The sequence below is a fragment of the Schistocerca cancellata genome, chromosome 9 (genome assembly GCF_023864275.1).
Source record: "Schistocerca cancellata isolate TAMUIC-IGC-003103 chromosome 9, iqSchCanc2.1, whole genome shotgun sequence".
Classification (NCBI taxonomy): domain Eukaryota; kingdom Metazoa; phylum Arthropoda; class Insecta; order Orthoptera; family Acrididae; genus Schistocerca; species Schistocerca cancellata.
The window spans coordinates 297,329,570-297,345,787 of record NC_064634.1 but is presented as its reverse complement, the minus strand read 5'-3'; the positions used below and the strand labels follow the sequence as shown (position 1 = coordinate 297,345,787).

The window sequence follows — 16,218 nt, the reverse complement described above, 5'->3', positions numbered from 1 at the left end:
GCATGGTGCCTTGTTTCGAAGGATATCACTTCATTGTGGCTGCAATCACACATTAACTGGATAAGTTTTCTGTACATAATTTTGTGCTTCAGATCTGATGAATTGTTATGGAATTACTTACTCTGTCATATTTCTCCAAAAATCTTTATCTGATTTGACTGATTAGAACTGAATACTAGTGAGTGTGACAAAGTTTCCTGGTGTAAAGTTATCCTTAGTGTGTTATAATACCTTGCATTACATTTAATTAAAACATTTTTATTTTACATTTACAGAAAATGTTTCATCAGAGGAAGCCCTTGATGGCCCCACTGCCACATTGTCAACATCAGCTCGGCGCTCTGTGGGCACAGATGAAGGGACTGGCAGTGGACGTCCCCGTCCCACAGGTGTGGAGGTGGCAGCCTTGGGTGGCAGTTGGCGGCCTGAATGGCAACTGCCATTCTTTGTCATCTTATTTGCTGCTGTTGGATTTCTTGCCATCACATTTGTGGTAAGCTATCATGTTTAGTTGGTCTGTCTCTGTTGTCGGCAAAATAAACTGGAGTTTTGTTGCAGTAACCATATTATTGTATAATTTCCAAGATCCATTGCAAACAATTATATCAAGCACACAATTGTCATAGTGCAAGATATCAGTTTTATTTACAGTGGTGACAACAGTGACAAAAGGTGTACCAAAAAAACAGTCATTTAACTTACCTTACTTGTGATCCAGATCTTCATTGTAGACAATTTAACATTTTCTGTATGCAGCTGGAAGCAGTCCTGTTTTGCCAGCATAGACTGTAGTTATATCTTTCACCAAATTTGACATTCACCTGCCAAACAATCCACACTGTTCCTAAAATGGTGATTTGGTACTAAATGAAAGTCCAGACCACTTTCCACAGTGCACAATCTCAGAATTAACTCCTGCCAGGTAATAGCAGTGCAGGTTGACACTATACTGGCACCACTCATCTCTAGAATGCTGCTGACATTGGGTGATGATGTGGCGTCAGCAATGCCATAAACAAAATCAGTGTCTCATGCTCGATATACATCACTTACAGTGGATCTTGGAAATTGCCGATTATTGATTGTAAATAATGGGTGATTTATTAAAAACACATTGCTCAGAGTATGAGCTAAAACATTATCCTGGAACAGATATTAGGGAGGATAAATTATAGGAGAATGGAGTGAAGCCGGTGAACAATTTTTGGTGTAGATAAGTTGAGTTGAGTTACAGGCTTATGGCCACAGTGACACAGTTTTAATATATATGTCCAGCATAATCATTTAGTATACTATCTGTCGATAGATACTCTTCCTGCCAAATACAAAACTTCGAATTGTGGATTTAAACAAAAATGTGAATATCATTGACTTCAAAATTTTACTTGGTCTGGCTTTGTACACAGTTCATTGAATAAAGAGTATTCAATGAACTGTGTACAAAGCCAGACCAACAAGCATTACATGCATTGACCAAAAAAAGGATAGGCCATTGAGAATGGCTAGTTTCTAGCTGAAATCTAGATCTGCCAATAAAAATTCCAAAGGACGACTGGTAGCTGAAATCTATTATTTAGAAATCAAAATAAGTCACTGCGTGCAACAGCCTCTGAATGTAGGGTAACCTGATGAATTTCACTTGATATGCCATATGATAATACTTTCAACAATAAGCATAGTTGTGATACTGAGTCAAATGCTTTTGGGAAATCAAGAAATACAGCATCTACCTGATTGCCTTGACCCAAGGCTTTCAGTAAGTGCAAGTTGGGTTTCACATGATCGAAGTTTCTGAAATCCATGCTGGTTGGCATCAAGGAGGTCATTGTGTTCAAAATACTTCATTTGTTTGGGCTCATAATATGTTCCAAGATATTGGAAGATGTCAAGGATAGTGGACAGTAGTTTTATGGATCACTTGTACTATCTTTCTGTAGACAGATCTGACTTGTGCCTTTTTCCATTAATCCTGCACGGGTTTTTTTTTTTTTTTTAGATTATAGTTAGAAGAGGGGCTAACTCAGCCGCAAATTTGGTGTAGGATCTGACAGCGATTCCATTAGGCTCTGGAGCTTTGTTCAGTTTTAATGATTTAAACTGTTTCTCAACACCATTGACACCAATACTTATTTCATTCATCTTTCCGGTGGTACAAAGATTACATTGGAGCAACTCCCCTGGGTTTTCCTTTGTAAAGGAACATTTGAAAACGGAGTTAAGCATTTCAGCATTTGCTTTGTTACTCTCCGTTTCTGTTCCTGTCTCATTCACTAGGGACTGGATGCTAACTTTGATGCCACTAACAGCCATTATATGTGATCAGAATATCTTTGGGTTCTGTGAAAGATCACGTGACAGTATTCTGTTATGGTTGTCATTGAGGCTTCACACATTGTTCTCTTGACACACACATGTGTTTCATTTAGCGTGTCTCAACCTATAGCCTTACTCTTTGTTACACACCTATTAAGCAGTAATCTTTGTTCCTTTAGAAGATCCTTTACAGTGACTGTATGCCATGGAGGTTCTTTCCCATTATGAACTGTTTTACTGGGTAAATACCTATCCTAATATTCTTTTAAACTTGAGCCAGAGTTCCTCCTCTACATGCTCCTGCCCCGTGCTGAAAGTTTAGAGTTCCTCACTGAGATATGACACTACTGGTTTTTTATCTAGTTTATTGAACATATAAATATGTCTGGTCATTTTAGTTGTCCTTTGTACTTGGGTAATCATTGTTGCCACAACTGCGTCACTGATACCAGTTTCGGTGTGGACATGCCCAAAGAGGTCAGGTCTATCTGTGGTCATTAGATCCAATTCATTTTCATCATGAGTAGGTTCCTAACTATCTGTTCTAGGTTGTTTTAAGAGAAGATATTTAATAAAATTTTACGGGATATCATATCCACCACTAACAAAACTATAATTTTCTCAATTAATTGTTGGATGACTAAAGTCTCCACTGATGATTACAGTATGGTTGGGGAACTTACATACAAGTGAACTGAGGTTTTCTCGAAAGTTTTTGGTTACATCCTGGGATCCATCTGGTGGGTATAAGTATCTGTTGTCATTTTATACCCACCCATTACACTGAATCTTATCCAATCAGTCTCACATGCAGCTTTAGTTTCTATCTCAGTGCTTTTGAGCTCCTTGTTTACTGCAACAAATACACCACCTCCATTTCGCATTTGCCTATCCTTTTTATATACACTTAAATTTTCCCCAAACATCTCACTGCTATCAGCTTCATGTTTCAACCAGCTTTCTGTGCCTAGTATTATGTGAGCTTTGCTGCTTTTCAGTAGTGCTTCAAACTGTAGTAGTTTGGTGCAAGTGCTTCGTCAGTTAGGATTATAATACTCCCTTCTGTGGGAGGCATTTTTTTTATCTTACACTGATACTTCTGTGTTTCCTACATATATTGTTATCTGGATTGGATGGAGAGAGTCATCTGATCTAAAAAATACCTTGTGTGCATCCCACACACAGTCAGCTACCTAAGTAGCAGTTTCTGATGTTTAGTGCTCATCTAAACCATTTAGGGGACCCTACCTTATGGCACAAGTCCAGAAAGTCACAGCCTAGCTTGTAACAGAACTTGCGAAGTATCTTGTTCAGTCTGTCCACTCGACACGGAACTAAGGGGCCACAATCAGTGCTGTGGGCAATGCTGCAAATTGTGACTTCGTCGACAATCCATACGCAAGGCTAGACTTCTAACTTTCTCTGCCAGTCACTGGAAGGACCTGAGAATGATCTTAGACCCAAGACAGCAGGCATCATTTGTTCCAATGTGCCCCACAATCTGCAGTTGTTTGCACCCTGTTCCCTCAGTGGCTGCTGGAATAGCCTCTCCAGCATGTCAAATGAGGTCCCCAGGCATACACACTGAGTGCATGTGGTGTCCTTTCCTGTCTCTTGCTGCCATTTGCCTAAGGGGTACTGTCACTCATCGTACATTTGAACTGCTGATGATTAATACACCCCTACTCTTTTGTGTTTGCCTCCTCTTCACACTGGACAAAACAGATTTCCCCAAAACAGGTGAAGTGAGTCCCACTGGCTCAGTTTCAGTGAAAGATAGCACCTCTCCATCCACCCTGTAGGGCATGCCTAAATCTACCACTGACAAGCTGGTTGCAGTCAAGTGGACGAGTAATGACAGATCTTGTACTTTCTGTAGAGGAGACAGGATCCACAGAGGAGAACAGTATTTGAGGTACCTCTGGTAAAGGTTTCACAGATATACAACTCTCGGGAGTTCTTCCAACACACTGATTTACAGCAGCTGACAATCATTTGCAGTAGTCAGGGCGATTTCCAGCTGCTTATATGCGACAACCAATTCATCCGCTGTTTGAGAACAGCACTCACAGTGGAGCTGCATTTTGGCTGGTGCAGTGTCTTATAGGCCATTGAACAATTAACTTTAAATTAATCCCCCTGATTTTCTTTTAATCCGTTGAGCTAAGATGATTTGAAGGTTTTTCGTTATTCATAAAACTAACCATATGTTAAGCACATATATTTTGTGATGCAGGTCCTGCTGTGGTTGAAGAATCAGATGCTATCCTCCCAGGGTGGAAGTGGCCGTGCGAGCCCTGGTATAAAGTCTGGGGCACCGACTGGTGATGGTGACAGTACTGGTGCTGGCGGTCGTTGGGTATTCCACCCGGTGTTGCAGCCTCCTTCCCCACTGGAGGCACATGTACAGCAAGCTGAAGAGAAAAAGGCATCTCTGCCTCCTACCCCAACTCCAACACCAGAACCTGTCACCATCACAAAACCTGCCGTGCCGCCAGCTCCTGCCTCCGACCCTGCCACTCCTGTGCGCCGATGTGTTGGGTCTGGTGGTCGTATCAAGGGTCTTTTGGAAAGACGTGGTTCAAGTGCCAGTCTCACTATAGAGCTACATCCATCATCACACGGACGCACTGATGGACACGTGCCTGTTGTTACACCTACTCGAGAATGGTAAGAACTTTTTATCTGGTTGCATACTTTATGATACTGGTCATTGAGAAATTTGTTCAGATAGGGTGCCGAGAACCATAAGGGGCAAAAGCACACAGTCATTGATTTTGGGAGTGTAACATGTTCTTGACATCCGCTGATCTAATGATGAACCAGCTTTGTCTGTTTCTGTAGGCCCACATTGTATGTGTGAACATTTACGAAAAATAGTCTCATATATTCATTTTCATGTTGGCCCAAAGCATAGAGAGTAATTTTATTACTCTGTGCTGCTCAATCGTTATATAGGGTGCCAACATGATTTGGTGTCTACATCATGTATTTATGTATGTATGTATGTAGTAGTACTTTGTAATCAGAGGTATATCAGCAGTTTTATCTGAAACTAAAACTGCGGAATGTGCTTAATGAAAATAATGGTAATGAGGACCATAGATCATAACTGTCTGTGTAGTACGTTTAGTATCTATTCTTTTAGTCCTGATTTTAGTTTCACATTAATTTCAAACTTTACACCTGTAAAAAGACACTTGTCACTAGTGTATTTTGTTAATTAACATTAATAAAAACAGATATAATCCCAGATATTAATTAGTATTTTGTCATATAAATTGCATACCCTTTTTTTTACGAGGTATAGGATGTTAGGGCATGGTTAAAAAAAAAATTAGACCTATGACACTCTGTGGTTTGTCTGTGTATTTGATTTCATAAACATCTATTTCTCTTTGAACTTTGTGTATGTGCTTTGGGCCTTAAGGTTCTCAGTGCCTTGAATGTTTTCAGACAGTTTCTCTGAATTATGTTACATGGGAGTTCTAGGTTGCAAGAGTAGGGGCTGTAAGTAATATTTGGATATCTGTAAAGATTGTTTGAGACCTTGATAAGAGGTGGTCAGTAGTAAACAGTTTCCTAGTATGATTGTCTTGTTTTTAGATTTTTTTCTGCGGGCATTCTGTGACTTGTAAACAATAAATAGCACTATTGTATTAGTGACATCTTTCAAGGAAGAAATTTAATTTGAAACAGTTGAGACAGAAAAAATAAAGTTGAGTATGGCCCAAGAATGAGTTTATTTACAGTTTTTTCTTTAGTGTCATTAATTTTACACTAATAATACTCAGTTCTTTGGATGTAACTATTAGCAAGTGAGTTTTTCACAGTCAAGCATTCAGTATATAGTGTTTTTCTACAACAAATGTCAAGGATTTACTTTTTCTGTCAGAAGTGTAATGCAACTGTTAAGCTTTTCATTCATATTTTTGTGCAGTTTCAGATCCCCACTTTTACCTCTGTTTAGCTGCCCTTGTGAAGTTGCTAACTTGTGTATGTGACCTTTCTGAAATTGTAAAGTAATATGACAAAAAATGAATACTTCAATATTATTGCAGCTTATAGTATCCAGTTAACAGCTTTAACATGAAGATTGTTTTATTACTTAATTAACCTGCTGCTTGACCCACAGGCATGATACATATGGGGTCCTCTGTTCTGTAACTATCTGAAAATAGTTTCCAGGCCCACACACACCAGCAGGCTTAGCAGAGTAATATTCTCACATTTCTTCATTATTGCATGGAGGCTACGGTAATTCACTTCTTTCTTTTTTGTCAAATGCTTCAATTTATTCCCTATGTTGCGACACACGGTATAGGGTGGTCACATCTCTGCAATGTAATTCTAACAACAATGTTGCTTTCAACTTATTGTTTATGAAGCACCATAATTTTTCAGTGAGTCGCAAGTAACAAAATTTATGAGTGTGTTTCCTTTCAAAAATCTTTTACTCTCTTTAAGAGGTTGATATGACCTTGGTGTGGAAGACACATTACATTGCAGACAACTGGACTCGCATTCGGGAGGATGACGGTTCAATCCCGTCTCCAGCCATCCTGATTTAGGTTTTCCGTGATTTCCCTAAATCGTTTCAGGCAAATGCCGGGATGGTTCCTTTGAAAGGGCACGGCCGATTTCCTTCCCAATCCTTCCCTAACCCGAGCTTGCGCTCTGTCTCTAATGACCTCGTTGTCAACGGGACGTTAAACACTAACCACCACCACCACATTGCAGACAGGAACAATTAAAAGACAGAATCTGACTTGAGCTGCTGCAGTTGGCAGTCGTGTGCGTAAGGCGTGCTTACTTGCTTGTATGAATGGTGTCTCTCTCTCTCTCTCTCTCTCTCTCTCTCTCCGTTCATCTTTTGCTGATGAAAGTTGTGGCCAAAAGCTTTGTGTAAGTGTCTCTGTCTGCAACTTAATGTCCTTTACAGTAAGTAGCAGTCTATCTTTTCCTACATTGTTGATATACCTATGTGGAGTGTTGATTGTCTGATTTTACCTTGATGTGGAAAATTTTTCCACCGATAGCTGTGTTTGGGTAATATAACTGAGACCAAATGTATGCTGGCAATACAGTCTTTATCATCTGTGGTGTGTATTATTTGATGTCAATATGATTCAAGTTGGCTAGCTCCAATTGTTTAAATACTAATAAAGTGAAGCTTCTCTTGGTGGTGTCGTGCAATGTTAAAATAAATGCTCAACTTAATGTCTAAAATAAGAATAACTTCAAGTGTGAAATCACTGTTATTCTCAGTCCTTCATACTCATTTAATATGTTACTAAGAAAAATTCGTATTGAGAGATTGTATATTACTAAATATTTAATGAGTTTTTGAACTTTTACTACATTATTCCAGTTTCAACTCAATTATATTTTTCACCAAGTCAGTAACAACATTTATATTGCCTAAAAGCTATTATTTGTTGATTGCAATCACTTAATGACTCATTGTGTCTCTTGCAGCACAACTGACGAATTTCTTCTTTCTGCTGGCAATGTACTCTCTCGACGGCAGCTTCGAGCTTCTCTCCGTGATGTAAGAGCATTGCATCGGGAATTTTGGGAGCTCCCAAGCAACCATCCAGAACGTGCCTATGTGGCTGGCAGTGGCACAAAAAACCGTTACCGCTCCATCTTGCCCAATGAACGTACAAGAGTTTGTTTACCACCTGCCTCACCCCTTGCAGATCCTCTCACCACTTACATCAATGCCAACTATGTTCGAGTAAGTTACGATTCAGTTATCACCTAATGTTTGATTGACATTTAAATTTGCAGATCAGTCATAATTTTTTAAAGTGTGGCCTTCATACAATGTTAAGAGATTGGTAGAAAAGTGAGGAGATGGAGATAAATGTGACTCTTCAGTTCCAAAATTGGGGGAAGTCTTTTATTTTGGTTGATGGAATTTATCAGGTGTCACTTTGGTGATCTGTTTGGGATTTACACTACAAAATTCAGAATAATTAGAATCTGGGGGAGACATCCATCGCAAGTTCACCAGCCAAGAAGTGGTGTTATGCATATACTTTACTTCATCTCGCCTCCATATTTGTAACCTGAACACAACCATGTGCGTATGGAGCAAAGTGCTGGCTACACATGAACAAGGAGAAGTAACAGTTCTACTTTACTGTACTGAATTCACTTTTTCCATCTCATTGCATATTAACTTATGAGAGCCGAAGTAATAAGTAAAAGCTGTCTGGCCAACCATTGGTATATCAGTTTGAATTTGTAACTCATTGGTGCTTTGAGTTTATGTGATCAGCACTGAAACACAATTGGGTATGGGTGCAGTTACAGCAGCTGTAGTGCACATGAGGGAAGTGTAATTCTCTTACCTGTGCAGTGCTCATTGAAATGGCATTTTGCTCCAGGACTTCATTAGAAACTGAACAAACAATTAGTTTTTTGGAATCATCTCTTTTAATTTTTGATGCGTTTCAAGCTCCAAACATTATTCCGTATATCGAGTTTCACCACACAGGTGATGTACAACCTGTGTGTGTTTCAGTACTTGCTATTAAGATATGAAGCAGACACCAATTGAAACCATGAACAGGATAAATGCATGAAGATCTTGTAATATACAAAATTGTCGTTAAACTTTTACACACATATTTTAATTTGTTAGAAATGACTGAAATATTTAATATTGCAGGCACTGAATCCAAGGGGTGATAGTGCCACATATGATTTGGAGCTGTCTCCAAAAGGGAAGCTAGAAGCTAAAAATGCATTGTTAAACAAAGAGAAATGTGGTGGTGTATTAAATGAAAGAAGGTGGTAAGAAATGCCTTCATGTCAGAATTTTCTCATCGTCAGTTCTGAATGTGAAATATGGGGGAAATACGAAGTTGCAGAGCAACAGAAGTGTCAGTAAAGAAATAACAGCAATGTCAAATGTGCATCGTTTTTCAACTTTTTATTTAGTTACTTATTATTTTTTAAACTAGACAAAAGTCATTTAGTCTGCTGTACCAGTCTTGTGGCACTGAGCTTTAGGTACTGGTTGCAATATATGAGCAAAAGAATTTGCAAGTTTTGACATAAATCTGACTGTCATATTAGTTTACCTACTGAGTCATCTTAGTCTTGTTGAAGACCAGATGGTAATCAAGTCACACTGGAGGTCATTGCTTGCAGTCCGTGTGGTAGACATTAACAAAATCCTCAAAGTGCTGTGGAAATAATACCAGTTTGAAACTACAATGTTTGTGTCATTTGCTTCTCCCCACCCCACTCCTCCCCTCCCCTCCAGCCATTTCCTAAATTTAGAGATAAGTTAAACGACATCATTTTTTGAAACAGAGTCAGAATAGTTATGAATAAACTGGTAATTGTCATTAAATACTGTAATGTTGGTCACGACATTTTTTTTTTTTTTAAGTATAGCTTTTCATCATAGTGACTACTGTATAACTGTTAACTTGATTAAAACTTTTTCTGTGTGTGTGTGTGTACACAGGGCTTTGACAGTGAAGAGAAGGCGTATATTGCAACACAGGGTCCTCTTCCACATACCGTCTCAGATTTCTGGCTTATGGTGTGGTCGGAGGGAAGTACTGTCATAGTAATGATTACAAAACTGTGGGAGAAAGGCCGTCCCAAGTGTGAGCGGTATTTTCCAGAAGATGAAGCTGACGAACCTTCTGTATATGGTGACATTGAAGTCCGTATTACTGCTACATGTCCTCGTGATGGGTACACACTGAGGGAGCTCATTGTTACAGTAAGTACTGTTCAATATTGTGACTGTTTTATCTGCTGTCCTCACACTAATTTTGAGCTTCTTTGTGTAGTCCAGTTATTTTGATACTTTCTCTCAGCATTAAAGTTTTACAGTACAACAGGATGAGTAAAGCAGCCCACTGCTTTGACGTCCTATTTGTACAGTGTAATTGGCTTACCCCACATTGAGTATTGTTTGGAAGGTATAAATAACATGAACCGAATACCAGTTAAAAAAACTCACTCAGTGTTCTTTTTGTTATTTATTCCTACAACATTTTTTCTCCTTGGTTTTTCAACCACTGTATCACTACACAACATGAACAACAATCGACATATTTGAGCTACTGTTGATTAACTCCTGCGAGGTAAGATGTTTATGTCCAGTCATTTGGACAATTTACCAAAGATTACAGTGGATTTTTCTCTGTTTCATCTAACATGTCATACTTTTTTCTCCCTCCGTAACATATTTAGTGTACGCCAGTTAAAACTGCTTTGTGACTGACAGATGGCAGTCGTGTGGAGCAGTTGCCATCTGGAACACTATAAGCTACGTACACATGTGACGGACAGTTGTGCGTCCACCAAAAAACAAACAAGTTCTCTGCCAACATCTTTATAGGTAGTGGGGAGACGTCAGTGCTGGGGACTCCTGCTGCAGTGATGGCTATGTTTTGAGATACCATAAACATGCGTTTTGAGACAAATAACAGCAGTCGTATGAGCATTCAGTCACACGCATGGTGCAAACTAACCAATAAATTCTTTCATACTTTCTTTATTACTTTCTTCATGTACTTTACAATATTGTGCCAGTCTGATGATGAAGTGTGGTTTATAGCATGCTTTGTCAGTCTTTCCACTTCTGCTAACATTTTGCCACATAAGCTTTAACTTGAGCCCACATGTGTTCAAAGGAATCGAAGTGGCATTGGTGCGATGATAGTCTGAGGATCCTATGACCATATGTTTTTGCCAGTTTGTCTAAAACTGTACACCAGGGTGACAAAAGTTATGGGATACCAACTGATATCTTTTGCCCAGCATAGTGCAGCAACTCGTATGGCATGGACTCAACAAGTCGTTGGAAGTCCCTTGCAGAAACGTTGAGCTAGGCTGCCTCTATAGCTGTCCATAATTGCGAAAGTGTTGCCGGTGCATGATTTTGTTCACAAACTGACCTTGATTATGTCCCATAAATGTTTAATGTCATTCGTATCAGACAAACTGGGTAGCCATATCATTTTCTCGAACTGTCCAGAATGTTCGTCAAACCAACTGCGAACAGTTGTGGCCAAGTGACATGGCGAATTGTAATCCATAAAAGTTCCAGTGTAGTTTGGAGACATGAAGTCCGTGAATGGCTGCAAATGGTCTCCATATAAATGAATATAACGGTTTCCAGTCAGTGATTGGTTTAGATGGATCAGAGAACCCAGTCCATTCCATATAAACACATTCCACACCATTATAGAGCAACCACCAGCTTGCACAGTGCCTTGTTGACAGCTTGGGTCCATGCTTTCAAGGGTTCTTCACCACACATGAACCCTACCATCAGCTCTTGCCAACTGAAATCGTACCTCATTTGACCAGGCCACAGTTTTCCAGTCGTCTAGGATCCAATTGATATGGACATGAACCCAGGAGAGGCGCTGCAGGCGATGTGCTGCTAGCAAAGGCATCTGCTGCCATAGCCCATTAACCCCAAATTTCACCGCGCAGTCCTAACAGATGTGTTCGTTGTACATCCCACATTGATTTCTGTGGTTATTTTACACAGTGTTGCTTGTCTGTTAGCATTGACAACTGTATGCAAAAGCTGCTGCCCTTGGTCACTGTTTTCTCTGTGGTGAGATGTAATGCCTGAAACTCTGTATTGTCAGCACACTCTTGACACTGTGTAAATGAATTCCCTAATGATTTGTGAAATCGAATGTCCCACGTATCTACCTCTAATTACCATCCTGCGCTCAAAGTCTGTTAATTCCAGTCGTGTAGCCATAACAACATTGGGAACCTTTTCACAGGAATCACTTGAGTACAAATGACAACTCTCCCAGTGCACCACCCTTTTAGATGTTGTGTACACGGTACTACAGTCATTTGTATATGTGTATATCACTATCCCATGACCTTTGTAACCTCAGTTTAGTGATAAAGGTGGTTTATTATGAATCACGAGAATGCTTTCTGCTGTCATCGGGTATGGTAATGTCTTTTCGTTGTTGCCAGTTGATATTGTCTTTGTTTCCTGGAAGCTACGTGGGCATTTTATCAAGAGTAGTTGAATAATGCGGGGCATTGTCCGTAACTATCACTGAAGGCTTGCTCATGTTTCTAAAAAACGAGTCCGCAAACCACTGCTAAAGAGTGTCTTGGTTCATTTATTCACGGTAATCAGTGGTTTTCTTTGTTATAAACAACATACAGTTGCCATGGAGAAGAGTTAGTCTACTACCTTTTCCAGTAGGTTGTGGGAGGTTGTGAGATGGTGCCAGATACTGAATCATCTGTTCAGCCTGTACTCATAGAATGGCTTGCATTTACCCTTGGTTTATCAAGCTGAACAATACTGTCAAAATTTGCTTTTGACATAGCACTCAAAAATCGACATCTAAGCCATTAATTTTTGGTCACAATCCTGTGAGAACATAGAAAAATAACAAACAAGCTTAAAAAGTGTGAATGTGTACTTGAACTCACAACTTTCACCACTACTAGTCCTGTGCTTTAATTTTACACTAATTTGCTTTGCAGATAACTTCGTATCATTTAATCATGTTACAGTGCACTGTTACTCTGGTGGCAACTTCGGTTGTGGGTTTGATTGATATGGTAAATTGTACAATAAACCAAAGCACTAAAGACACTAATGAATGCAGCATAGTTCACAAGGACAACTTTGACTGTGGTGCACAGTGGTGTACTGTTGTTGTTGTTGTGGTCTTCAGTCCTGAGACTGGTTTGATGCAGCTCTCCATGCTACTCTATCCTGTGCAAGCTTCTTCATCTCCCAGTACCTACTGCAACCTACATCCTTCTGAATCTGCTTAGTGTATTCATCTCTTGGTCTCCCTCTACGATTTTTACCCTCCACACTGCCCTCCAATGCTAAATTTGTGATCCCTTGATGCCTCAAAACATGTCCTACCAACCGATCCCTTCTTCTAGTTAAGTTGTGCCACAAACTTCTCTTCTCCCCAATCCTATTCAATACCTCCTCATTAGTTACGTGGTCTACCCACCTTATCTTCAGCATTCTTCTGTAGCACCACATTTCGAAAGCTTCTATTCTCTTCTTGTCCAAACTAGTTATCGTCCATGATTCACTTCCATACATGGCTACACTCCATACAAATATTTTCAGAAACGACTTCCTGACATTTAAATCTATACTCGATGTTAACAAATTCCTCTTCTTGAGAAACGCTTTCCTTGCCATTGCCAGTCTACATTTTATATCCTCTCTACTTCGACTATCATCGGTTATTTTACTCCCTAAATAGCAAAACTCCTTTACTACTTTAAGTGTCTCATTTCCTAATCTAATTCCCTCAGCATCACCTGACTTAATTTGACTACATTCCATTATCCTCGTTTTGCTTTTGTTGATGTTCATCTTATATCCTCCTTTCAAGACACTGTCCATTCCGTTCAACTGCTCTTCCAAGTCCTTTGCTGTCTGACAGAATTACAATGTCATCGGCGAACCTCAAAGTTTTTACTTCTTCTCCATGAATTTTAATACCTACTCCGAATTTTTCTTTTGTTTCCTTTACTGCTTGCTCAATATACAGATTGAATAACATCGGGGATAGGCTACAACCCTGTCTTACTCCTTTCCCAACCACTGCTTCCCTTTCATGCCCCTCGACTCTTATAACTGCCATCTGGTTTCTGTACAAACTGTAAATAGCCTTTCGCTCCCTGTATTTTACCCCTGCCACCTTCAGAATTTGAAAGAGAGTATTCCAGTTAACATTGTCAAAAGCTTTCTCTAAGTCTACAAATGCTAGAAACGTAGGTTTGCCTTTTCTTAATCTTTCTTCTAAGATAAGTCGTAAGGTCAGTGTTGCCTCACGTGTTCCAACATTTCTACGGAATCCAAACTGATCTTCCCCGAGGTCGGCTTCTACCAGTTTTTCCATTCGTCTGTAAAGAATTCGCGTTAGTATTTTGCAGCTGTGACTTATTAAACTGATAGTTCGGTAATTTTCACATCTGTCAACACCTGCTTTTTTTGGGATTGGAATTATTATATTCTTCTTGAAGTCTGAGGGTATTTCGCCTGTCTCATACATCGTGCTCACTAGATGGTAGAGTTTTGTCATGACTGGCTCTCCCGAGGCCATCAGTAGTTCAAATGGAATGTTGTCTACTCCCGGGGCCTTGTTTCGACTCAGGTCTTTCAGTGCTCTGTCAAACTCTTCACGCAGTATCTTATCTCCCATTTCGTCTTCATCTACATCCTCTTCCATTTCCATAATATTGTCCTCAAGTACATCGCCCTTGTATAAACCCTCTATATACTCCTTCCACCTTTCTGCCTTCCCTTCTTTGCTTAGAATTGGGTTGCCATCTGAGCTCTTGATATTCATACAAGTGGTTCTCTTCTCTCCAAAGGTCTCTCTAATTTTCCTGTAGGCAGTATCTATCTTACCCCTAGTGAGACAAGCCTCTACATCCTTACATTTGTCCTCTAGCCATCCCTGCTTAGCCATTTTGCACTTCCTGTCGATATCATTTTTGAGACGTCTGTATTCCTTTTTGCCTGCTTCATTTACTGCATTTTTGTATTTTCTCCTTTCATCAATTAAATTCAATATTTCTTCTGTTACCCAAGGATTTTTATTAGCCCTCGTCTTTTTACCTACTTGATCCTCTGCTGCCTTCACTACTTCATCCCTCAGAGCTACCCATTCTTCTTCTACTGTATTTCTTTCCCCCATTCCTGTCAATTGTTCCCTTATGCTCTCCCTGAAACTCTCTACAACCTCTGGTTCTTTCAGTTTATCCAAGTCCCATCTCCTTAAATTCCCACCTTTTTGCAGTTTCTTCAGTTTCAATCTGCAGTTCATAACCAATAGATTGTGGTCAGAATCCACATCTGCCCCAGGAAATGTCTTACAATTTAAAACCTGGTTCCTAAATCTCTGTCTTACCATTATATAATCTATCTGATACCTACTAGTATCTCCAGGATTCTTCCAGGTATACAACCTTCTTTTATGATTCTTGAACCAAGTGTTGGCTATGATTAAGTTATGCTCTGTGCAAAATTCTACAAGGCGGCTTCCTCTTTCATTCCTTCCCCCCAATCCATATTCACCTACTATGTTTCCTTCTCTCCCTTTTCCTACTGACGAATTCCAGTCACCCATGACTATTAAATTTTCGTCTCCTTTCACTACCTGAATAATTTCTTTTATCTCGTCATACATTTCATCTATTTCTTCATCATCTGCAGAGGTAGTTGGCATATAAACTTGTACTACTGTAGTAGGCATGGGCTTTGTGTCTATCTTGGCCACAATAATGCGTTCACTATGCTGTTTGTAGTAGCTAACCCGCACTCCTATTTTTTTATTCATTATTAAACCTACTAGTGGATAGGCAGATGATGAGCAGTCTCACAGATGTTAAGGTCGTTCCATCTGAGGCCTTAGACAGTGACCATCGGCTGTTGGTAGCCACCCTGAGAGAGAAAAAAGATAGGAGGGCAACAGATATACAGGAGAAAAGGTTGAAGACATGGATGCTGAAAGAGGATGAACGGAGGACCCAGTACCAGACACTGATCAGGAAGAAGCTGCCAAAGGAAGATCAGAGAACAGTGGAAGAAGAATGGGGAGATTTTAAGAGGGCCCTAGTTGAGGCAGCTGAGATTGTGTGCGGAAGAACTAGCACAAAGAGGAGAAGTAAGGAAACCCCATGGTGGAACAACATATGTAAAGAGGCAGTACTTCGAAAGAACAAAGCCTTCAGAGAATGGTTCCAGACCCGAACAGAGGAAGCTAGGGTAAAATATAAGGAAAGCAAGAAAGCGGCACAGACCATAGTAAGGGCGGAGAAGAAGAAGTGGATGGAAAAATGGACAAGAATGTTAGAAGAGGACAGTGAAGGGAACAAAAAAGTACTTTACACCATGGT

General features: G+C 39.8%; 1 protein-coding gene across 1 annotated transcript in view; it reads left to right on the top strand.

The window, feature by feature from the left end:
- Positions 1 to 16,218, top strand: part of LOC126101367 (tyrosine-protein phosphatase non-receptor type 7-like) — a 385,674-nt gene that overhangs the window by 357,761 nt on the left and 11,695 nt on the right. Inside the window, exons 4-7 of the mRNA XM_049912035.1 lie at positions 276 to 493; positions 4,550 to 4,983; positions 7,792 to 8,053; positions 9,800 to 10,063. Coding sequence (XP_049767992.1) covers positions 276 to 493; positions 4,550 to 4,983; positions 7,792 to 8,053; positions 9,800 to 10,063 — 1,178 coding nt within the window. The remainder of the gene's footprint in view (positions 1 to 275; positions 494 to 4,549; positions 4,984 to 7,791; positions 8,054 to 9,799; positions 10,064 to 16,218) is intronic.